General features: G+C 40.1%; 1 protein-coding gene across 3 annotated transcripts in view; it reads left to right on the forward strand.

Moving 5' to 3' along the window:
* The window catches only part of lamc3 (laminin, gamma 3), a 148,247-nt gene that overhangs the window by 78,918 nt on the left and 43,358 nt on the right, over positions 1 to 25,971 (forward strand). For all 3 annotated transcript variants that reach the window (XM_088070929.1, XM_088070930.1, XM_042509210.2), the window contains 3 exons: positions 4,418 to 4,616; positions 21,046 to 21,155; positions 25,478 to 25,705. In XM_088070929.1, coding sequence (XP_087927055.1) covers positions 4,418 to 4,616; positions 21,046 to 21,155; positions 25,478 to 25,705 — 537 coding nt within the window. The remainder of the gene's footprint in view (positions 1 to 4,417; positions 4,617 to 21,045; positions 21,156 to 25,477; positions 25,706 to 25,971) is intronic.

Consider the following 25,971-nt stretch of genomic DNA (forward strand, 5'->3'; position numbering starts at 1 on the left):
AATACCCGGGGGCCAGATGCTTCTTGCATCAAATGGGTTATTTAAAAAAACAAAAAAATCCCATACAAATGAGACAAACAAAACTGTTTCACTGTTCAGCGAAAAAGTATTCAGCTTTCCACTGTTTCTGAAGCAGCAGTCCTCACCGTCACCTCAACGCCTCTTTGCTGTGGCCATATCTGCTACCTTTCGGTTTATGAAAACACAGCAGTTCTGCCTGCATAGTTCCAACTCGATGCATTTCTACAAACTAAGTTCTGCCATTGTGTGGAAAATGAAAAAAAAAGTGATATTACTTGATTAACCAATATAGTGTGATGGGCCACATAAAGTATATTATGTAAGTCAAGCTGAGGGCCATTTAAAATTAGTTTGAGGGCCACAATTGGCCCCTGGGCTTTACTTTGGACATGGCTGATCTAAGATAACCACTTATTACCAATTACCAATTACCAACCAATTACCTTTCAAGGAATACTTTAATATTTTGGGAAAGATAATAATGGACATGGGTGATTGAAAGTGATTGAATTTATAAATTTTGTGTAAGAATGGAAATCCTCTGAAGCATTAAACTGAAGGTACAATAAAAATGTGAATTTCAGCATTTGAAGAAGGGAACCATCCTCACATGTGTGTGTGTGTGCAGCCGGCACGCTATGGTATTTAGAGATGGCTAAACTTGTTTTAATTCTCTCCAATTTGTCATGTGAGATAAATTAATGAATATAAATCCATGGCAGTACACAGACAGCAGATCAGGCTTACACATGAATAATTTTTTCATTGTTTTTTATGGTGATTCATTACTTTGGAAAAGGGGGCCTGCCAGTGGGGCCATTCCTGGATGGTCTATTAGGGTTATGAGTAATTACGCTTTGGTACCTCAGTCCTCATAGACAGAGAAAGAACTAGAAGGAACCCACACTGACGCAAATCAGACCCCAGCAGAATAATGGCCAGCATACAGAATCTGAAACATAACCACTCACTACCATAAGGGAGCACTTTAGGAGAGAATATTAGCTTAGTCACACAACAATATTACTGGGCTCATTACCCACCGTTATGCAACGAATGTGCAGTGTATATTTCCTATTAATCATTTCAAAAGTAATATCTGTTGACTTTTATTTTCTGTGAACATGAGTTTCTTACATTACTCATTATTATAGAGCGCCACTCCCCAAATATAGGTAATTGCCTCTTCTCTGTTCCCCCAAAATAGTGGCTCTGCTGGGACTGTGCTCACTTATAAACTTAATGGAACAATGATCATCTGCTGGTGGATGCTATTCTGTGGAGTGTGTGTGTGTGTGTGTGTGTGTGTGTGTGTGTGTGTGTGTGTGTGTGTGTGTGTGTGTGTGTGTGTGTGTGTGTGTGTGTGAGTAAGAGAGAGAGTGACTGACTGGAAAGTTGACCAGAAATTTCATACTTTCTGGACATTTATCCATTATCCATTTATTTCCAAATAATCGTCCCATTAAAAATAAATAATAAATAAAAAAAATAAAAAATAATATTAATTTTAAGGTGAAATTTCTGGCAATGTGTGGGGCATTTCTTGCCAAGTTAGTCATTGTCTTTTTCCCCATGTTTTCAGATAGCTTGTGACAGGTGTCGAAAGGCAGCACAAGAAAACTAATGCCAATCCACATTAAATGACTTTTTGACATGACCCACGTTTTTTGTAGGATTTTTTTTATTTTTTATTTTTTGATTTGTTTGTTATTAAAAAAGCTGGCATAGCTGTGATGCGTGGAAGGGGGTATAAGTTCATAAGGGCATCAGTCTGACATTTTTTTGAAATAGCATACAACAAATTATATTACAAGTGGCACAAAGACTCTCAACTGAATTTTACACTAAGGATGAAAATATGTATAATTAGGCCAACCATTTGAACACTACGAGTATACTATTCACTTTTATGTGTTTGGGTCTAGATTTGCACTGGTATGAGTGGTGTTGAAGTCAGAAGTGAGTATTGATTGGTAATTTTCGGTTAGACCTCACCCACATCGGTTGTCTTTCACTGGTTAAGATGTTTAGATGTGAGAGGGCTCGTTGATGGCATTCCTGTCTAAATGGTGATGGATTTAATTTAGGAATCCTGTCTTTTCCTGACTGGCTGACGTTTTTTTTGTAATAACTGTCATCAATATGTATTGACTCAGTAACTAGACTGAGTTGTGTGGCAGCTCATTTCACTTGAAAGAGTGTTTTGTCTTCAGATGGTGGTGATGGTGATGGTTGGTGGTTGTTTAGCCCCTCCCCCTGCTCCTGATTGGCTGTAATTATCTGAAACTATCGATTTTAAAGTCACATTGACATGAATGATGCCTAATTGGATTCGGAACAGAAAGTGCTATTGATTTGGTCATGTAATTGAAGCCTTTCCCCATCCATCACTGCCTGGTTTTCATTAATGACAAATACAGATTGTGCAGTGTTGAATAATAGATATAAATAACATAGCTGTTGCACTTCCTTCTGTCATGTGTCCTCTCATTAAAATTGAATTGTTTTAAAGCTAACAGCTATGTAGGAAGCTGGGCGTGCTGTTTCATGTAAGAACATGAGAAAAGCGTGACTGGTTTCTCTCTTGAGAAAGCTTTCAGCCAGATATGCACCTCTCCTACATAGCCCAGACACACACTTTGTAATTGTTTAGCCTAACTGTGTTGTTGTTTTGCATTTCTTGGTAGTTATAATGCATCTTTTTGTAGTTATTTTGTGTTTTTTTGTGTCTTTGAGATAATTCAGTTAATTTTTTCATTATCTTTTGTCTCTTTGTGGTTGTTTTGACTCTTATTATAATTATTTTGTGTCTCTTTGGGGTAATTTTATATCTTTTTGCTCATTTTGTTAGTCTTGTTAGTCCTTTGCATCTCTTTATGGTCAATTTAAATTTTTGTTGTCTTGGTCAGTATGTCTTAATTTAGTAATAATAACTATTTATATAGCACCTTTAAAAACACAGTTTACAAAGTGCTTTGACAAACAAAGCAAAGCCGAAGCAGTAAACCCCAGAGTTTGTAAAACAACTGAAGTTAGTCAATAGTCAAATTTGAGTGAAATTTTACAGTTGAGGGCCAGGGGGGCCCCCTTACACCTTGGGCCTCTAGGCACCTTATTTGAAAGAAGAGACACAGTAATGTGTCGCTTTAACACATAAAAAAGAATCTCCCTTATATTGGAGCTGAACAAAAAGTGTGTCATTGCATAGAAGCTGGAGAGATACAGTGAGAATATTAATATAACAATACAATATATAATAAAGCAAAAGAGGTGATTGGTAAATCAAATAGCATTATTTATTGGACCATGAAATACATTAAATGATGACGGAAGAAGAAACAGATTAGGCTAGATTGAAATAATTATAATTGCTTCTAACTTAAAAAAAAAAAAACTAATTACTTTAACACATCACTGAGTAATACATTACCAACAGCAGACAAACACCTCAATTTGGGGTGTCCAAAAGTGAGGCCACACAAAAGTGCTACAGGTCAGATAAAAACACAGCGAGAGTGGGCTACAGCTGTACAGAAGGGCAGGGGAGAGATGATAAAAGCGTGCTGTCGGTTGAGCAGATATCAGACGATCAGACAGTTGAATTGCTCCGAATGACGCCAGAGGCACCTCGCAAGCAAAATCACCCACTCAAGTCCTTAGCCTCCCCAACCCTCAGAAGAGCTCAGGATGTACTTCACACACGATTACGCTCAAAAACAAGGTGGCAACCAAGCGTGCAACCTGTCAGTTTTGCCCACTCGCTCAACCAGAGCTGGCCGAGAATGGCAGCACGGTTTGTTTTTTTTTCTGAAAATTGTTATGATTTTTTCATTTTTAGAGCATAACGGGTGCAAGACGTTCTACAACAGCTGTGTTGTTTACATCTTTCATATTTCCATATTGAGGGATGGCAAGACTTCCGCCTATTTTTATACATCCAAAGCAAAACTTGTGTTTTTCCTTTAGCCAGTTTGGGGGGTTGGTAGAGGAGAGGGGGGTGGGGGGGGGTATATCTAGTGGTAGCTAAGATCTTTGAAGTCCTTTTAATGTACTGTAATGAGCCAGAGATGAGAGGGTGGGTAATTACACATAGACTCCTGCAGTGCTCCATATGGGCTCAAAAAGACTGTACCCCTCTGCCCTGACACACACACACACACACACACACACACACACACACACACACACACAGACTGAGAGAGAAAAAAAAGCAAGCTGAATATTTCTGATTATACACAAAAATAAATACTAATTCCGCTTCCCTCACAACACTCTTGCACAAACAGTTATCCATCTCTTGTGTTTACTACGTTGATGTGCAGAGACTTGGCTGACCTCAATAATAAAGCTGACTCCACACACCTCTCTAACATCCAACCTTTTGCCCACCCACCAGAGAAATTCCTGGATCATCAAGTCCACAGCTACGGCCAGCTCCTCTCCATCACCTTCACCTCCGAGACCGCCGCGCTGCTCCCCAACCACGTCACCTTGCTCCTCCAAGGCTCTGGAGTCACCCTGTCTGCCGACCTTTCACCCACACCAGTGCTTGACCATGACCCCGGCCTCACACCGCGGCACTCCTTCGTTGTCAGGTACGAGGATGCAGGCACAGGGCTGTCAGTTTGTTAGTCTGTGCACATTCTTTTATTTTTGTTGCTTTTTTTTACTGTTGAATTTGAGTCTCTGTGGAAAATACCAAAGCGTTTGCCTGAATGTGTGCATAAGAATGGATGTCGGGGATGTTTGTTTTTCTCTGCATCTGTGCATGTCCCTGTTGCCTTCCTTGTTTCTTCTTACAATATATATAGAGTCCACAGAGGACAGACTATCCAGGACACCCATGTACAGACTACAGCTCACCTACACTGACTGTGCTGTCATAATCCCAGCAGAGTGTCAGGATATGAATGTAGTGATGAGCCAGCTCCCCCATGTGCTGGTTGTCATGTAGATCTGGCAGGGAGAGAGAGAAGCATTGCATTTCCATTTTTATATTTTATACATTTAGCAGATGGTTTCACCCAGAATGACTTGAAATGTGCGCAGAAGTGTGAGGAATGACACAAAAGTCACCAAAAGTACAAAAAAAAGTGATACTGCAAGAGGAGCAACAGTCAAACTTACACTTAACTGACAGTTTATTATGACCCTGAAATAATCATGCAGTAGAGCTGAACAAAGGACAACAAATTTAAACAAAACCAAGAGTCTACAGTGTTCATGGGAACAGTGGTGTGTTGCGCTAAATGCTACAGGCAGTGTGCTAACATGCTCATAATGGCAAAGCTAAAATGCTAATGTTCAGCAAGTATAATGTATGTCATGTTCACTTTCTTAGTTAAGCATGTTAGCATCCTAACTTGGGCTGTCAGCGTTAACGTGATGCCACTAAGCTTTGTTTATACCGTTTTTTTTTGTTTGTTTGTTGGGTTTTTTTTATCACGTTAATCACCGGCCAACATTACTGTCTTTAAAAGGCTGAATTAGAGTGATGATACTGGTTTCAAATGAAACTAGAAGTCCTGAGGAAGACCATGCCAAATTTTGGCAATGGAAAAATGGCATGTCATATTACAGGAGTCCCTTGAACTCTGACCTCAAGATATCTGAATGAAAATGGGTTGTTTGGGTACCCATGAGTCTCCCCTTTACAAACATGCCCACATAATATGAGTCCCATTTGTTTTTTTGCTGTCCCTTGATTCATAATCAAGACAATCTGGTGACAATCTATTTTGTAATGCAAAATAATGAAATTGAAAACATGATTAAAAAATGCAATTAATCAGGATGAACTATCAAAATTTTATGATTAATTGAGATTTTAAAACTTCTTTGGTTGACAGCCCTAATGCTGACATTTGCTAATTACCACCAAATGTACCAAAGTACAACTTAGGCTGATTGTAATGAATATTTTGCAGGTATTTGGTCATTAAAACAAGAAGTGTTGTCTATCTTTCTTGGGATCTCTAGCTGCAATGCATCAGTCACAGCTAGAGTTTTGTTGAACTAAGCCTTTATTGTGCTTTCAGCTACACACTTGTAAAGTTTTGTGAACCAGGGGCGTAAAGTGATGAAGTGCGGTCAGTGGGTACAATACAAATTACTCAGCCAGCTCATACAATGGTTTCTGAGGTAGTTTCCACAACAGTTGGTTTTACCAGGACCACATTTCGCCATAATAACACACATACACAAACACAAACACACCCACACACACACACACAGACATAGTATTGGCCTAAATATAGGGACCCCCATAGTTATTGCAATTCGTCCTCAGGGGGCTGTGAATATTTGTGCTACATTTCATGCCAATCCATCCAATAGTTATTGAGACATTTCACTCAAAGTTACAAATGTCGACACTCTTAAGGCTTTGTGGGCAACATGAATGGCTGTACAAAATATCAGACCGATCCATCCTTTAGCTGTTGAGATTTTTCACTGGATAAGTTAAAACTTTGACCTGCTGATGGCGCCTGTTATAAAGTCAAAGAATCACCAAGGCCTGTCGCACTCATCCTCTGGGGGCCATGAATGTCTGTATCAAATTTTATGCAAATCTATTTGATTGTTGTTGACATATTTCAGTCTGAACCAAAGCAGCGGACCAACTGACCATCCATCCCAGAAGCTATGGCACTAACATAGTTGAAAACTGGCACATGTAAGACATAGTCCACACGTACACAACTACTTTTGAAAACAGGCTTTTTTTAACGTCCAAACAAGCACTGTTATAAGAATTCATCTTTGTCCAAATGAATATGCAAAAACACAGCTGAAGTGCAGTCAAGAGCATGCCAAACCAGCAGGTGGTAATATAGCCCGAACCCTAAAGCCACGAAAAGAAGAAAAAGACACAAAGAGTTTCTGAAACTACTCCCTCGATCCAGAATCCAGAAAGTTCTTTCAGTAAAAAAGGCTGTTTGCACGTGGAAGAAAGGCAAACAAGCTTAGGAAAAGCTACACTTTCAGATACATCTGTGTATGTGTGGACTCAGAAATGAGGGGATTCTTCTTTGAAAGATTACCTCAGACCACAAATATAGGAAAGTTTTTATTTTGTAGTGAGTGGAGACAGGGTTATACAAGGTACTTCTTTAACAGACGAAGCTTGTAGGAGTCTGATGTTTTGACTAAAGTGGGGAGGTCACTCCACTAGTAGGCTCCAGGAGGCAGAGGAGGGGGGGTGGATTGGAAGGATGACCAGGTCGTAGCATTGAAAGGAGAGCTAAGTGGATTATAGCGACAGCATGCAGAGCACTAGATGGAGTGTAGGCGTGGGTCCATGGCCTCGAGGTACAGTTACGTGGGCAGTGGTCCCTTTGCAGACTGATATGCCAACACCAGAGTTTCAAATGGTATGCAAGCAGACACAGACAACTAGCGGATGAAATGTAACATAAGTGATCTCATCGAAGAACTAGAATTACCGCCCTATGGTTCTTTGCTTCTACGAACCACTGAAATTACAGTACATTGACAGTTTAAATCCATGTCTGTCCATCTTCCAGCAGCCAGCACAGAAGATGTTTACAGTCAGCACAATTTTGAGGTGGACACCCAAGATTAGCCTCACCAGTTGGCCTTTTGAATATAAAATCTCATCACCTTACAATTATATCCTACGTCCAAGTGGACATTTGTGCCAAATTTGGGGAAATTCCCTCAAGGACCTCTTGAGATACTACATTATTGCATACACTTCTTGTGTTTAGCATCAAGCTCATGTGTCAGGATGTAGCTTAGTTTTTTGTTTTTTTTTAACTTGATGGCAATTGTAAGTTTGACTTATATGTTTTTTTTTCCATTTTTTTATCCATGAGTTTATGAGTTAAATCATCTCTGACCTGCCAAAGCACTTTGCTGTTAACAGTGGTAGTTTTAAATGTCTGAGTAGAGTAGTGTCACTCACTCCAGTATAATGCATACTAAAGCCTCCCACACCAACATGCATAAGCACACTTCTTAAAGTAATCAGATCACATTCATACACTTCCAGTAGCACATAAATGTACATGTATTAGATCTAAACTCACAGAGTGGTGTTATACAAATGCCTGATTTTTCCCAAGTACCTTGTGACAAGGCCTAGCAAATCTTACTTAGACCTTGCAGGCAGGTATAGTTTTAATATAATTCGAGGGTAACAGCACCTCTCAGAATTCTCCAGCAATCAGAGGATGGATGTTGTAACAAAAATAGCAGCAATCAAAATCAAGCTGTGACACAGCTCCTATCACACAGAGCTGATGGTGTTTACATTACTTGTCGCTGGCAGTCTGCTGTTTTTGTTTTCTCTGTGTCTACTGTTAGATTATATTAAGATGCGCGTGTGTCAGTTGTAATAATTTGTTTGTTTTGGAGAGAAAGTTGATTAGCCACTCTATTCAGAGACAAAAGCAAATTGAGTTGCCTAGTGCCAGCCTGCATTTTCTTTTATAATGCATCATGACCCCTAGTTTGTTTGCGTCACTTTATAATAGTCTGTGTTTAGTTTTTTTTCTTCATTCTTGGCCAACCCAAAATGCAGTGAAGTTAAAGGTGCTGTGTGAAAGATGGTTCACGGGTCTTCAAATGCTTGTTTCGTTGGGTTGGTGGTTCGTTTAATGACTGAGAATGAGACTGAGCAGTCAACTGTCTTTCTTCAACAGTTACAAAGAGCACAATTGCAATTGAAGCCACCAATAACTCTTTCAATATACATTTTAGGGTTGTGTAAGCAAACAAGTGTTCAACTGTTGCAGCACATCAGGTCACATCAAGGTTTTCTGTCCACACTGAATCCATTAAATATGCATTTCTTAAGTGCATCATGTAACCAAACCACATACAAATCAGCTTTGGGCTCGAGATCAGACTGCTGACATAACTACTGAGAAGATGACATTAAGTATCCTGCAAGTTATCTTCTAACATTTGTACTTTTTAAACACATTTCATACTGTGATATTTACTGGAAATGACTCACAATAAAGCCAACATCAAGTAGGTTTTTATTAGCAATGGTCATCTCCCAGAAACTTTTTAGCTCCCTTGCAATATCCCTTGAATCCAATCTTCCCCTCTTATTTAGGTTTTTGCTGTGAGTTAAGGAGATATCCTACTGATAATTCTTCTTTATAAATCAACCCTTTTGAGTCCATTGGGACAGTTTTCAAAGCGAGCAATGATAATTAAAGTATAGCTCAAAACAGGGAACCTTCTCACTTGCAGCAGTTAGGACACCACTTTTATCAGCTTCAAATAGAAAATGTTGCTATAATGGCGAGTTTTAGTTTTTTTGACAGACTAACTCTGCTGTGTTTCCTCTCGTCAACCCAAAAAACACACTAACTTTTTAGTAAAAAAACACAGACCTCCCCACTAAAATTTGATGTCATTCATGTTCAGCTCAGCTGCAAATCATGCACAGCCTGTCAGTCACTGATGGTTCTGTTTTTCTGTTCATAAACGTAATATTTTGTTACGTTGTCATGTTGCTTATTACTAATGCAATATTAGTTATATTTAGCACAGTGATGATTAAGGATACTATTTAATTTGCCAGAAGTGTCAAAATGACAATTGCAAGTTTAACTACTTTGCATACATCAAACTGATTTAAGCTACATATGGGCGTGTGAGTACTGTTTTAAGACCGACTCTAAAATGTTAACCCATCCTGAGCTATTGTCTTCAGTCCAGGGACAAAATCATCCTTTCCCATCAAGATATCCATAGTGTCTGCCTCACCAGCCTTACCATAAAGGCAGACTGTGCTAGAACATGTAGTTCCTTCCTAAAGTGAACAGCCTACTCTCATCATCTGTGTTCTCATACTAGTCCAATTTGTTGTTGATATTGACCCTCAGCTATATGTAGGACTCTTCCACCACCACTTTCTCTGCTTGAAATCCTCTACCAGCTCTTTCATCTCACATTACACTTCCCTTGGTTCTCTGTGCAATTTCCACTGTACCAAAAACTCCTGCAGGCCTTTCTTTTCGTCTTGCCCTTCACGGTTAAGTGGTCAATCCAAATGCGGGGGTGACTAAGGCTGGAGGTGATCCCTAGTGTGACGGCCTATGGGGAAGCAGGAGTGTAATCAGTCATATTGTCGTGGAGAGATCTCATTAGGCCGATCAACTTAGGGGAGTGGGTGCCACCTGTGAAAAACATACTTAAGTTATTCACACTATTTTTGTTCTCTTCCCCCACTTGGCCTGGCATCTTGTAGCCAGTAATCCTTCTCTTCCCACTCAGCACCTCCTTCACACTGTTTTGTTGCAATTTGTCTTCAATTCTGCCCCTGTGTTTCTATCTTTAATTCTCCTCCTCAGCACCCGCAGACCAACTTCACTTCCTCCCAGTAGTCAGCCCTGGAAGCCCTCTTCTTCCCAAAGCAGGGATTTAACTCTCTTTGTTTTCAGAGGTTTGTTTAAAGAGAACTGCAGAAAACAGCAAACTGTTAAATGGCTTTGAAGGGTCCACATGGAAATTAACATGTTATGCAGCCGGGGAGCCCCTGCATTGTCCTCTGTGTGCGCTCCGCAGGGGTTGTTCCAGTCCATTAGCTCAAAACAGTCCTGTAGAGCCTCCACATACTTGTGGGATCACCTTCTTACAATCTCGATAACAATGGGCAGCTGGCTGTTGGCTGCTGCTCAAAGGAATCTGAAAAAAGCAGAGATATGTTAAAATTTTTAAGAAGCTGAAGGGAAGGTACAGTAGGGTAAAGCATTCTGAGTTAGTTGCCTTGTCGGGAGCTGCAGTAGTCCAGGTTAGGGCTAAACAATTAATCCCGTTCAAACTGATGTCAGGACATAAAAGAACACAGTTTTATTTTATATTAAAGGGGCGTCTTTTTTTTATTTCTTTGTTTTTAAGTTGCTATATTAATACTAAACATTTTAACTAACCAGAGGATCAGAAAAAAACTCACTCCATGTTGCGTTGAATCCATGAATAAAAATTTCTCACATGCCTCTGATGAGCAAAGTATCCTGTCATTGGAGTCCACGTTTAACAACATAATCCAAGTCTTACTCATCCAGTCAAATGCTCAGGACTTTCCCATACAAACAGCCTTTTCTGGTGAGGAACTAAACAGAAAGTGAAACTAAATATATGCTCTTTTCATTGCAAGACTCCATTGACAAAATCAGTCATTTTACCTCTCTGAACACAGGAGCTGCTCGTTAACCACAGCCCCGATCAGTTAATTTGAACTTTGGTGTTTTAATAGTTTATTCAGATTCAACAAAAATCATACAATAAAAATAATAACACTAATAAGAGCGTAGATAAGTTTCACTTTTTTCTGTTCAGTTCCCCAGCAGAAAGGGGTGTCTGTTTGGGAAGTAATGAACGCACTACTGGATAAATGAGAAATAAAATATATTACACAAGTTGTGTGAAAGTTTGTAAACGGATGTTTTTATCTAGTTTTGCTGTTGTTGAAAGTGGTCCAATATGACTTCAGTTCATCAAAACTTTTCTCAGTTTTGGCGTTCTTCACTCACCAGAAGGATACCAGAGAAACAAAGTTTTCTTCATCAATTCAGTGTAACACCGGGTGAGTAATTTATATACAAATGGTCATTTGGGAGGTAAAGTATTCCTTTAAGTGCAATTTACATGTTTATATATTGCAGCATAGCTCCTTAGGGGAACAGCTCAGTGTGTAACAGTTGAGTAGTTGAGCGAGAGAAAGTTAAATATGGCGGTGGATGTGCTCCACAGCTGTTGAGGATCGGAGCAGAGGAGGAATTAGCACTTAAGTTGTCAAAATGTAAATATACAGTGTAGGTTTCAGTTTGTCCATGAATAAATGATGCAGCTCCTCAAGACCAAGTTAAGTTAACATGTCTTGCTTTCCAACTGCTGGGTGACGTGAAGGGGCTATGCTTTGGCTTGTGGAGCGGCAGAGTGCAGTGAGCTCTTTAGTTTGGGTGATTTTCTAGTGTAACTGACTGGGGATCAGTAAGATTCATATTTTATTAAAAAACTAAAATAAAATGTTCTCACCAGGGCTGTTGTTTTTCAAAATGCTTTGTTGCTCTTTTTTTTCCTTTTTGTTTGCCACTAATGACATGATGGTCATATTTCCTATTTACAAAATTCAGCGTCTTAATAAATATATCAGTTACATAAACTTCAGTTCATCTCATTTCAACATGTATGTCTGGCCTACATAAAAAATACATTTATACGCTGACTGTTATGTTGGTCATACTACAGATTGATTTATTGTATGTGTATAGTGGATAATGTAGTAAGTTGCACAATAAATTACAATTGCAATATTGTTTTAAGAAAATAACAGTGAGGTTATTTTCCCGTATCATTCAGCCCTAGTTCAGGTGGGGGATGATTAAAGCACGAGCAGAGAGTTCAGAATCCTCGGTGAGGAAAGGTGTGACTTGTTGTAAGTGTAAAAACGGAATGTGATGTGGTTGCAATGATGGGGCTCACGCAGCGGTTGGTTGTCTAGAATCAAACTCCAATTCTTGGCAGTTTGGGCAGGAGTCAATATACTTGTCCTGTGTTCTTTTGTGGTGGGAAAACAATGTTTGACAAAGGACAGGTCATCCTTGCTGAAATTGGTTTTAGTGCGGGCAACAGAAGAGATGCCCACTTCAGCTGGAGTATCAGGTGAGAGGAAAGAGAGTGTGTTATTGACAAGGTGATGGTAGAATGATGAAATAAACCTTCTCCTTGTTTTCTGTATATTAGCTATGTATGCAGATATTTGCTGCATGTAAATTGTCAAAGTCCTGTTGCAGATATTTTGCTATGCTCCAAGCTTGACTCTAGGATGTTTTGATCCAAGATATCAGTTGATCAACCACATTGGTCAGGACTATTTGCTTAATTGCTGTGAAATGTTGCACAGACATTTGTTGCCCCCCTAGGATTACTCCCAATAACTCCCTTTACTTTTTCTCTAGAACCACCATGAGGTGCACATTTGTGAGTCTGTGAAAAATGGCTTAACGACTATTTGATATATTGCCATGAAATTTGGTACAGACATTCAAGTCACCCACATGCTTGTATTTTTTAGAAATCGCCCAGCTAACCATACTTTCCTGACAAGAACTGCCTGATTTCAAAATCTTCTGAAATGATTCATAAAAATGTGAATTCAGAGGACATCCTTCACAGGATTGAGAATCCAACAATACATTTTGCGCCGGCCAGCTGTTTGATGGAGTTCAGGCAATCCACCCTCCTCCTCATCCCAAAATAAAAAAAAATATACACTTTTGAGATTGTTTCGGTGCAAATTGCAGTGTGTCGAGGATATCAGCCGTAGCGATGTCTGACTTCTCTGGAATATAATACAACTAGATTAGAACTTAGATTAAACCCAAAAAATCAGGCCCGACCCTTTATAAACCCGCACAGTTTCTGTCCATCATGACCCAAGCCTGACCCATGATAGTAGTTTGGAGCCTGAGCCGGATTAAAAACCTGAATTTGTGAGGGTAAAAATAATCCTTTAGTATATTACATTTTATATAATATAAAACAGATTGTTTTTAATTTTAAAGCATGTATAACAAGGTAAGGGTGTGCGTGTATCCTTGCACCACTTCTTCTTCTTCTCATCTCGTGTAAGACAGGTTCGGCAGATTCGGCGCATCTAGTGTGCACAGCGATGGTGATGCAGCACGTAGGTGTTGATCACCAGTCTCCACTACATGTTATTTACATTTCTTCCGCTGCTGGGGAGGGAGAAACAGAAACTGGCAACCTATTAGCTTACTGCCTCCCTTTCTGTTTCTCTCGTTTTTTTCATCCCTCTCTCGCCTGCGCTCTCTCTCTCCCCCGGTTCTCCACATGTTCCCTCACTTCCCCTCTCTCTCCCCCCTCTTTCTGTCTCTTTCCCTCTTGATTTAGTCTGTTACAGCTTCTGCAAGAGTGTCATTTAGTCATGAGACCGTTTCATTTAATACAATTACATAAATAAACATTAATTTGGGGAGAACCTGACCCAATTCAAGCCCAAGGATCAGGATCCGAACCAGGTGGTTCGGATCACATCGTGCACTGTCATGACCACGAGCCTCTTGACCAGAAGTAGATGCACGCATCCTTTTATGATGTGAAACGGCATTTTGAGCACCACAAGCTGAGGGCCACCTTGTCTTATTATATTTGAGAGCGGGCATCTCCACAACCAGTATCTCTGACACTCTGCAACTCAATCCAAAACAATTCGGGTTGATAAATAGAGCTATATGTAAAAAATGAAATGTGTGTTTTTAATTTAGGGGTGAACTGTCCCTTTAAGGCCACCTTCCTGATGATAAACTTGTAAATATTTGATTTCACAAGTTGACAGGGAGCTCTTGAATGCACCGTTAGTTTGGGCCCTGTGAGTAATCTTATTATGGGGCAGAGGCACAGGTTCAGCCTTGTTTTTCAAGTCAAGAAAGACACATCTTTTTTTGTTTGGTTCATCAGAGGATCCAGCCTCTGAACTGGGACACAGCTCTTTCTGTTCCCTCCAATATTTCCTTGCCTCTCTCTGGTGTCTGCGCACCAGTAATGACTTTCCCCTCAGCACCAATAGCCCTGGCTAAAGAAGCTCTTTGCTTCCCTTTTTGAAATGCACTGGAGCTTGGGGGACAGAGAGACTGTCATTAAGTGTTCCTCTCTGGAGAGGTTCTCCACAGATCTCATTACACTTCTCAGGTACATGCACAGATGCACTTCACTACATACTCTAGTATATCGTTCCCTCCCTACTCACTCTGTCTCTTTCTGCCTCTCCCTTTCACACACACACACACACACACACACACACACACACACACATCAAGAATTTCTGCTAGTTAAAGCTTTCGCACAAACACATCAATCCATGTGGCCATCTGCCAGTGTGATTTGCAACAGTCAGATGCAAAAATAATTTGTTCTGAAAACAGAAACGTGCACATCTCCAAGTGTTTCCCTAAAGGCAAGTGAAAGCATAAATAAAAATGAGCAGAAACGTGCACGCTTCACATCTCTGTTGACTGACAGCATCTGCGTTCATAGCTGGTAAATATGTTAACCTGTTAAGTGGCTGTGTGTCCCCACCTGCTGCAAAGATCATTTTAAAATCAGATGAAGGAAAAATATATGGAAGCATGGGGACTGGAGCTGAGGGGATTGATGAGAGGAGTTGGTGATTGGCTTATATAAGGTAGCATCCACTCTTCTCTCTGATGTTGCCTCTGTTCACTTTCTTTTCCCTTGAAACCAGTGGGCGGGGAGGTTTTATTGCCTCGCTTGTAGCTGTGTGCATACGTCTGCAGCATGCAAGCATAATATTTATGCCATAAGGAACCCCTTAGATGCTCTGCCATTTTTTTTTTAATTTTTTTTTTTACAATCGACTGATAAACGTTCAACGCACAGTGATCAGCTGTTCACTGTTTTCCCTGGCAAAAGAAGTGTTTCAGGAAACTGCTTATGAATGACTTTAAAAGGTATGAGCCAATTTGCAGGAGTCAGCAGAGCTCTAGTAGTAATGTGGGCATGTGGTCCATCTGGCACTGTGTACATTTCTGTCATGTTTTCAGAATTCACCCACTTTGATCATAGATCAGGGCCAGCTAAATATATTGAACAGAAGGCTCATTGCTGCCAAAATAAAATAAATTCCTATAGGTTGGCTGAGCAAAGCAAGAAGAAACATGGAATTGTGTGCTGGGTAAGCATAGGATTTCAATTCATCTACTCCCAACAAGGCACCCTTTAGCAGCAGTATGAGATGCACTGGGCGGCATCATTTTTCGACGTTCCAAGCAACTGCTTTAGCATTAAATTTAAAAAAAAAAAAAAAGAATTTCTTTGTTTTTGTTTTGTTCATTTTTTTTAAACCTCAGGAAGTAAACCTAAAAAATATTTTTTACCGACATTTTTAATTTATTTTCAAAAGAGACTGTATGCATTTAACAAGCAGAATCTGCCAAAAATGTAAGTTTATTTTGAAAAGACACAATGTTTAACATGAATTTAAATTGAATCGCCATTCCTGAGCATCCAAAACTGATGTTGGAGGGGTACCTAGACTGTTATAGTTTGACATATAGGGCCACTGACAAAGCATCAGTATTTGACAAGTTGGGAGTGAGTTGTGTTGTATTTGTGATTAAACCCAAACAGTCCCAGGCCAAAAGCTCTTCTTGTCTACTTGAATTTACTATTACTTTTGTAGGATGACAAGGGGTGTCTGCATATTAGATGTGAATAATTGCATTCAAGATTTATGGATTATAGGCAGGCCTCTATTTTGGTCCTCCATCTATTTATTATGTACTTTCGACCTCTTGGCCATATTTTTAAGAAAGCCAACATTAAGTTTCACTGCTATGTAGATGACACACAAATATACTTATCCACCATGCCAACTGCCACTCCTCAACCCATTTCCCCTTCTGACTGTTTACTAAAAATTGAATCTTGGTTTTCATAAAACTTTCTAAAACTGAATAATGATTAAGCTGCGATTCTCCTTGTAGGAACTAAATCTACTTTTGAATTGTCAAAAGTCAGAGAAAAACAGCTTAACCAATAATTCTTCCTTTAGCTTACACCGATCAGCACTTTCATTTTGACACACACTTTGGTTTTTCACGATGCAGTTCCACCTTGTGTCCTCTTAAACTTCATCTGGTGCAGAATTCAGCTGACTGTTTCACTTCCAGAATTTCCACCATCAATAATATCACTCCTGTTTTTCAGCAACTTACCTTGCTCCTGATAAAGTAACACTTCAACTTCAAGATCTTGCTCCTCATTTTTAAGGCACCTCAAAACCTCATCCCTTTGTATCTTTCCAGACTCTCCTCACCCTTCTGTGCTCTCAGATCCTCTCCTGCCATCCAATTCTCTTCACCATCTGCCTGCTTGACTACCACGAAGTCTAGAGCCTTCAGCCTTTGCAACTCTCTCCCACAAGACATTCACAATATTGATTCTCTCTCTACCTTTAAATCTCATCTGAAAACACACCTTTTCCTGCTGGCCTATTCGTAATCTTGACTCCAAAGCCAAAACACAAATTGAGTTTTGCAGTGATGCTGACTTTATGATGATTATTTTATACCTCATTTGTATAACTTTGATTTTACACCTTGTTGTTTTATTGACTGATTATTGTATATTTCTGTTTTGCTTGATTTTATGATGTCTGGAAACATTGCTGCTTATTTTTTTGTTTGTTTTGTTTTGGGTTTTTTTTAGTATGCTTTGTCAGATGCTCTTGACAACTCAAATACCTAGTTTTGGTGTCCAAAAAGCCACCAGAAATACAGTGATGTCTATAAAAATCAGCTTTTCATGGCACTGTCCCCCGTGGAAACACAGTGACGGAACTATGATGGGAGGCTAAAAAGCTGCTGTAAAAATGCAAAGATGACTCACTTAAAAACGTATCTTTTTTTTAAAATCAAACTCAAACAATGGTCTGCAGCTTGGCATGCGTCTTTGCCTAAAAATGTTGATTTAATGTACCCGTGGTTTGCAGAAACGTACAGCATTCTCTGTGGGTGACTTGGCTGGGTCACAGCCTAGTAGGTCAATTATTAAATAAGTAAATAAATAGAACAGGTGAGGTGCCCAAGAGGTGACTTGTTAGAGCGGGCGATCCATGTACAGAGGCTGTGTCACCGCATCAGCCAAAAATAAAGTATCTTTAAAAAAAAAATTTTTTTTAATAAAACAGGTTATAATCAGTGAATTTTTTACAGTTTCTTCAGAAACTCTGAAAAGTGCGCATTACAGTGTGTAAAAAGGGGTTACAATCAAGCATGATAGCTAGTTTTGCTTCTAAGGACTAGAGTCAATTATAGCTTGACCAAGACTGATATACTCACCATCGCTTAAACAGAGTGTGAATGCTTTTATGCTATGTATTGATATAAATAGACAATCCAATTAAAATGTTTTTTTTTTCCACAAGCAGTTCTGCACAACTGAAATATGCTAATAACATGTCCCCATACACGAGGAACTTGCTTGTATTTTTCAATTTTACAGTCACTTACATGCTCACTTATCTGCCCAGTACCTCATCATGTCTCTGTTTCTCTTTCTCCATCCTTCACACACCGTTTATGTCTTGCTGTCTTGCTCACCTTGTATCTCTATCTCTGTTCTCTCTCGAAGGGTACTTGTGTATGTGTGTGTGTGTGTGCGTGCATGCATGTGTGTGTGTCCAGTATTCTTTTGGGCTTTTCTCTCCTGATGATCTCCTCTCATCCTCAGTGGAGCAGGCTTAATTACACTGTGGCTCTCCGCGCTCTGCTTGGTGCTGATTAAAAGGGACATTGACGCTCCATAGGGAAAGCATGACTGGGAGTTTGTTCACTTTCATGCGCACTCTGCTTATCTCTGTCTGACCAGCTCCATTACCATGGCTTTGAGGCCCAGTTTGTAATTGCCTCTCTTTATTACTGTGCCTGCATGTCAGGCCAAGGAACAAGGACCCGCTGCATCAATGGAGAGTCTGTGTGGCAAGCCAGCGAAGCACACACACAAACACACATGTTCTCATGTGCACAGTGTAAATGTGAATGCTGAGGCCATGCGCGAAGTAAAGCACTTTGAAAGTGAGATAGCATCGTGCTGAGAGCAGTTGACCTAATAAAATAGAGGCCATCGAACACTCACACATGAAAGGCCTGAATTATTTTGATCTGGTCAACAAACTAAAGGTTTTGCACTTCTTTAGTCATTTTTGCCTATAATTACAAGGCTCATATATAATAATTGGGTACCACTTTCAAATAAGGTGCCCTTTGTAAATGCACTTTATAAGTTGAACCAAATGACTTTAATAATAGTTGAACAAGACTACAGCCATGCTGGCAGCTGTATGAGGCCTTAATTCAGCGGCCAGTACACTCCATCAGAACTGTTTGAGAAAAGTCAAGTAGCTTTGTAAACCCCTCCAACACGCCTTGCCAACATCTGTGTGACGCATAGACTTTATGAATAATAGACGTAGCCACTGTGACATCACCCATTGGTCTGTGGACTTCAGTTTTAGAGCCTCAAGTTCAGCATTTCAGCCAAGACCATCTTGGTTTTTTACTGCCAGAAGTGACCATATTTGAACAAAAGGATGGAGCTGTGGAGGAGCGAGAGGAGGATCTGACTCACAGACTGTGGTGTCGCTTTGCATACAGCCTGTCACTCAAGTGGCCCTGCCTCTAAATATGCCTGACTTTGGGCTTTAATGAAATTTAATTCAGGATGTAATATAAAAATTCAACATCCGTACAGTTGTCCGGAATATTGGAATTACCTATAGAGGCCAAAAGCTGTTTTGCATCAGGCTGTAAGCATGTTTATTTGTGCTGTAAAGATATGCATTTTAGCATGGGGATCTATAGGGTGAGGAAGTTGGGGCTTTGTCTGATTATTTAACTTTCTAAGCGCGGCAATAATGACAACATATACAAACTAGGGACCATCTTGCAGTGGGATCACTCTAGCCATGGTACTGCAATATAGAAAGTAAAACCAATGTTGGCCAAAAACATAAAGTAGGGGAAGGCAATGGCCCTCTACTTCCTACCCCTACTTCCAGCACCCTTGCTCGGACCGCCCTTGGGTTTCTCAACTACACAACTGTGAAATGTTGTGACTGTGTCTTATACAGTTGCAACACCATTGAGTTGACAAATTGAAAACAATGCTAGCTTTTGTGATGTTGTAGTGACTACTTCTGACTGAACATAGTCCAGATTGAAGCTTTAAGTGCTAACATTAGCATGCCCCCAATGACAGTTTTAGGATGCTGATGTTTTATAATGTTAACCATGTTCACCATTGTAGTAAGTTTGGTATGCTAACATTTGCTGATTAGCACTGAGGCTTATGGGAAACTCATAAGTTTTAAGGCATTTGGTCATACAGCAAAGTATTGCACAGATACAACTTTTGCCAGATGAACAGTTAAGAAATCACCAAAGTTGTCACAAATTATCCTGAAGGAAACACAGAGGTTGGTAACCATATTTCCTGGCAGTCCATCCAATAATCGCTGTAATGTTTCACCCAAAGCAACAAATGTCAACCTCATGGTGGCGGCAAACAAAAAGTCAGGGGTTTATCCTCTGGGGATATAAATGTCTGTAAAAACTAGTCAGCCACACAAGCGGTGTCGCTAAAAGTTACATGTTAATGCCTAATAAGGGTATAGAGATTTTAAAGCATTGATGAGAATAACTTTTGGGTTGCCAAAAATCTCTTGAAGATCTCTTGGTGGTGAAAAATCACTGAGGTAGGTGGTCTTCCCTTTCTCCCTCGAGGAAAGAGCTGCAGAGCACCTAGACTAAAATCCATTCATCAACACCTGTATTTTTACCCACAGACTTAATGGCTTATTAGAAACAGAAACTCATGAATTCCTATAACGATTAGGTACCACACGGTAGAAAATGTTATCTTTAATTGTGTTTCCCACACCTGTACGTGAAGATTATATGAATGTATTCCTTCATGCTGCTGCTCTTAACTTTTGAGACCTTCAGATATACTGGGGGGAAATTTTTGTTACACTACAGCGCCTATGTGGAGCTGACACAGCACCTCTCATCAAGATGGAAAGAGTGCATGATTCCTGGAGTAAAACAGGCAGATGTCAGCTGTGCAGCCTGGCTTTGCAGAACATCCTTCAGCAGATGGCAAAGCTCAGTGATCAAGACCCTGAATATGTGTTGAAGTCAGCACATTTACATTTTTCTTCGCATTGTGCCTGTCAGCTGGTAGTGCTGGGGATAGCCTACCATAAAAAGTCAAGTGACAGGGGCATTGCTTATCTTCATAGTTGTAGACATTCATCAGATTGCGCTAAAAACAGCTCCAGTTGTTGATCAATCAACCACACAAACATATTTACCCCGTTCTGCTTTTTGTACCTTTAAAATGTGATGTTTTGGGTGTTAAATCACAGTTTGTTAGCTTTTTGAATGCACTTCACAAACATTCTGTGACTGATGTGTTTTCTCTCTTCTCATTTCACAGGCTTCATGAAAATGAGAAGAGATTCAAACCTCCATTGTCTGCCTTTGAGTTCCAACAACTCCTTTACAACCTGACAGCTCTCAGAATCAGCAACGCTGGAGGACAAAACTGTAAGTGTCACAATTAACACCTTTAGTTTAGACTCTATTCTGCTTCGGATTGTAAAAGTTTGTCTTTTTTTATCTCGTCTACTGCATCGTTTATATATCGGACTGCATAAACAATTTACACTCAGTGCATTATTGACTTTTTTCATATTAGGAGCATGGTTATGTGTGCATCTCTGCAAGGGCATAGGTTTTGTTTCGACATAGGAGGGGACACACATGAAATGGGGGATTTGGGGGTCTTCTGACAGAATATTTTGATCATCAAACACTTAATTCCTTGCATTCTGGTGTATTTTTCGTGCACCAATTTGCGCCTTGGCTCCATCAACATATACGATGTAAGATTTAGTGGAATTTAGTGGTATCTAGCAGTTTGGATTGCAACCAGCTGAAACTTCTGGTTAAAATTCCCTCATACTCCTTTATCACCAAAGATTCAACATTAAAGAAGTTGATTTAGCTCTTTAACCAGTCATCTGTGGAAACACAGGCTGATATTATATATGTGACCAACGGAAGGCATTGCACAATGCACGATGGAAGTAAACAGTAGATGGAAAAATCGTGGATTACATTGTTTACCTGCAAACTTTTGTTCTGTTGTTACAGATACTTATTCTTACCCCAAAATACAGCATGGGGCAACTATCAATATAGACCACTCTGTTTTTTTCTGACGAATTCTCCTTAGACTTTTTTCCCTCTCCATCCTCACTTTCCAAACTGTAGAAACATGGCAACTTGTGTCATCATAGCTTATACTTCGGGGTTTTTTTTTTTTTTTAAATGCTATTTTTTGGTTTCAGTTGAGAAACAACTTTTCTGGTTTTTGACAAATGTATTTTTGATCAAAATGCTCTGAAGCTCAGAAATTCAAAATTAAATGTGGGAATTGGAACTGAAATGTTTCCATGTTGTTCAAAATGGAGTATCAGTGTTCATTACTGAGGAGGTTGTTACCAGGAGCCAAATTATCCACTGAGGTCTCTTCCTCTCCAAACAAATGGACCTGGTGATTTAAACCAGTAAAAGCACTGAATAAATCTGTGTCGCATTGCAAATCTGTGTTTCTCCTAAGCTGTTTGGCTCGTCGGAGATGGCCCTAAAGCCCAGCACCTGCTAGTGTGGGCTCACTTTTTTTTCTCTGATAACTTAAGATGCAGACATTCAGGAGGTTTCTACCTGGAACCAAAATATCCACAGAAGTCTCTTCCTATCCAAAACAAACAGACCCAGTGATTTAAACTGGTAAAAACACTGAATAAAGTAGTGTCACATTGAAAAATTGGTGTTTTTACAACAGGCTCATTGCAGAGGGGCTGCTAACTATGGTAGTGAATGTAAAAATATGAATGGCCCTATCTAGAGCCAGTGTTTGGTTTGTCCACTCTGGGCAACTGTAGATACATGATGGTGCAACATGGAGATCTATGGGGACAAGGACCCGCTCCCTATGCACATATAAGGCTTACTCCAAGGTAAAGATAATGCTTCTTATTTTTGGTTCATTATACACTACACTATATGTCCTGAAATTCTATCTTTATTTTTGTTGAAATAAACATCCTCTACTACTGTAATGTTTTTAAATTAGGTGAGGGGGGGCAAATGCACACGGTCTAAATATTTTGAGCCGGGGGGGGTCTCCCCTGTGTCCTACCCAAAATCTACACCTTTGCATCTTGGAATATAATAATAACAGGAGACTCAATGGAGTTAGTCTATTGAATATAATTGCAGAATGATTGGCCATTTCCCAATAATACCCGCGACTCTGAAATCTAATGTTTTTATTAAATTAAAAACACATTTCCATCACAAAGCAGCTACAGCTGCACCAAAGATAGTCGCTAAAACAATGTCAGTGCTTGCATTCAGGGAATAGTTCAACTGTTCCAAATCTGGCTCAGCAAGAAACGGGACATTTATTCCCAGATGTTAGTAACTAGTTCTGGAAATCCTCCTCTTATTTTTATCATGTCCTTCCACCCTGTCTATCTGATAGTCGGCATTGTAAAGCAGAGGCAGGATCTGAGAGGCATTACAGCGGATTAGAGCACCAAGAAGACAGAACAGCTGGCCAAAATCACCGGCTCTCTCACACTTGCTTACACCATTTTAATTAGTTGCTCAGTGCAGGCGTTGTGACACACTGTTGTGTAGTTCTGCGTGCAACTCGCGCACGCTAAAAAAAAGGACCAGCACAGAAGTTTGTGCACACAGAAACAGAAGCTCATTCATGCATATTCCATCAAACTGTCTCCCTGTAACCACCCACCCACATGAACGTGCAAACAAAGTCAAGCACACAGTTTATGCTGCATCTATTGCACATCACAGGGGGGAAACTCTGTTAATGATTTGTGTAAGGCCTCAAACACATTCTCAAACAGCTTTAGAAGTGCCTTATCGCTGCAGGCTGCGCGGCAAACTTTAATTTCACAATCCTATAAAGCTGTCCTCTCATCTTTCTCCTCTCTGCCTCTCACATTCTCCTTTATTCTTTAAATTCCTCTCTGCACCACAGAGTCTCTTCTAACAGAACTCCATTATTTTAATGAGAGTATTGTCCTTAGACTATAAAGGCTTTGACGGCAGTCACAGTGAAGGCCTTTCATTTTCTTCACAGCAGAAATTGAGTTTAAATAGCAAGCATATATTGGAAGTTTATGTTAAATCAATAGCTTCATTTAATGCACAGGTACCTAAAGAGGCTGTCATAGTCCGCAGGGCTGCAGTGACCCGTTCGAGATTTCAGGGAATTAAAATCTTGACTTGTCCGACAAGGTTTCTTGTGGAGACGATTGATGGAGAGAACTTGCCCAGCATGAGTTTTTAATTAAGTGAAATATAAGGTTCAGTGTCTGAAAATTGTTTTAATTGCACATTTTCCCCCGTTGAATGAGCTAATAGAATTCAGGAGGTGGAGGAGAGTAAAGGGTAGAGGCTAAGGCGAGTCATGGAGAGGGATATAGAGGACAGGCTTGCCTACTGATTATCCCTCAGAGGTGCAAATGAACTGGGTTTCATCATCGCTGAAGGAATGGCGGGATCATGACTTGTTAGAAGTCAAGGTCCATCCTCTCTTCTGGTTCTTCCACTTCCCTCATTATGCTGCCACCCATTCACACATGGTTTATTTCTTATCTGACAAAGCTGCATAGTCATACGTGTGCAGCATATTTTATCTAGATATCCATCCATCTTGTGTCTTCAGTGAGAGCCGACACAGTATGGGACCGGGAACAAAAGTAATTTTGTGTTTCTGTGGCTGTGGTTTAGAGAGTACAGGGTGAAAGGGATGCGGTTCAGGATGGCCTGCCCCCATCACTATTCATGAGAGGAGAGAGGGATCTTGAAGCCCCACAGGAGCCGCACATCTGACATACCTCCACCGAGTCTCCTGTCTCCCTTTCTTCTCGTCTTGCTATGCTGCAGTGATTTATTCATTTGCTATATCAAAGATTCCCTGGGTGACGAGTGTACGTGTGTGGGCGCATGCGTGCGCATGTGTGTGTGTGCAACTGAGCATTAAGTGTGGCATTTACGGCCGTGTGGGTGGATGGATCTGTTCTTGTGCGCACGTGTGGGTGCATTTGGATGTGTGTGTGTGTGTGTGTGTGTGTGTGTGTGTGTGTGTGCGTGTCAGACTGTAAACTGTAAACACAGGCCAGAACCTGTAATGAGACGGGGAGGGAGGGACGGCGCTGCAACAAATGCTAATAACCTACTGCTTAACAAGATACACACACACACACACACACACACACACACACGTCTAATTCCACAGAAACGCAGGTGCCCCAAACACTTCAACAGGCCTCTGGGGCAACAGTTATCAATCAGGGTCAACAGATTATTGGCCTGGCCGATTTTTGGGGCCGATATTTGGCATTTTGCCAATTATCTGTATCAGCATTTTTATTTTAATGATCACAGATTAAATTAATTATTGAAAAGTGCAAAGAAATCTGTTTTAATTATTCATTTTTTTATTTAATTTTCACATGACATTATTCAAAAAATTACTGGGAACATGTTGGATATGATGTAGAACTTTTCAGTTTTTAATAAGCATTCACTAAAGGCATTTTAACAAAGTTTCGTGTTGGAGTTTGTTACATTCCAAATTCTAAATATTAACAGAAAGATTTTCCTTTTTTATTGTAAATTCATATCAGTTCAAATATCGGTATCTCATTAACTAATAATCGGTATCAGGCCTGAAAAACCAAAATCTGTCGATCCCTAATTATCTGCTTACTACTGATCTTTCTGATCAACAGTTTTATGATGTGTCTCTTCCTCTCCTTCCCCTCTAGATACGTCGCAGCTTGCAGGGGTGACCATGACTTCAGCTTTCATCTCCTCTGGTCCAGCGTACCCTCCTGCCCCATGGGTGGAGTCTTGTTCCTGTCCCCCGGGTTTTACAGGCCAGTTTTGTGAGCAGTGCGCCCCAGGGTTCACCCGGGACGACCCCAGCAGAGGGCCTCTGTCAAGATGTGTGCCGTGCAACTGCCACCAGCATGGAACCTGTCATCCAGAGACAGGTAATTAGTGAAGCATTTACAGTATATTTACACAACTGGACTAAAATGATACATTTGTAAAACAGTCAGGAAGGCACAATGACTTTGGTCCCGCTTCACTGACAAGCAATCAACAATGTTTCTGTTTCAGTGGTACTTGCACACGTAGAAACACCTTGAAATGCCTGAAAAAGTAAACTCATAAATCAACAGCGAGACGTTTGATATTTAAAGGAGAACTCCACCAGTTTTACATGCTGGCGGAGTGCCTTTCTTGTGACTAGTTA

This window comes from Plectropomus leopardus, chromosome 20 (genome assembly GCF_026936395.1).
Source record: "Plectropomus leopardus strain MGB_pleo_1.0 chromosome 20, ASM2693639v1, whole genome shotgun sequence".
In the NCBI taxonomy this organism is placed as follows: Eukaryota; Metazoa; Chordata; class Actinopteri; order Perciformes; family Serranidae; genus Plectropomus; species Plectropomus leopardus.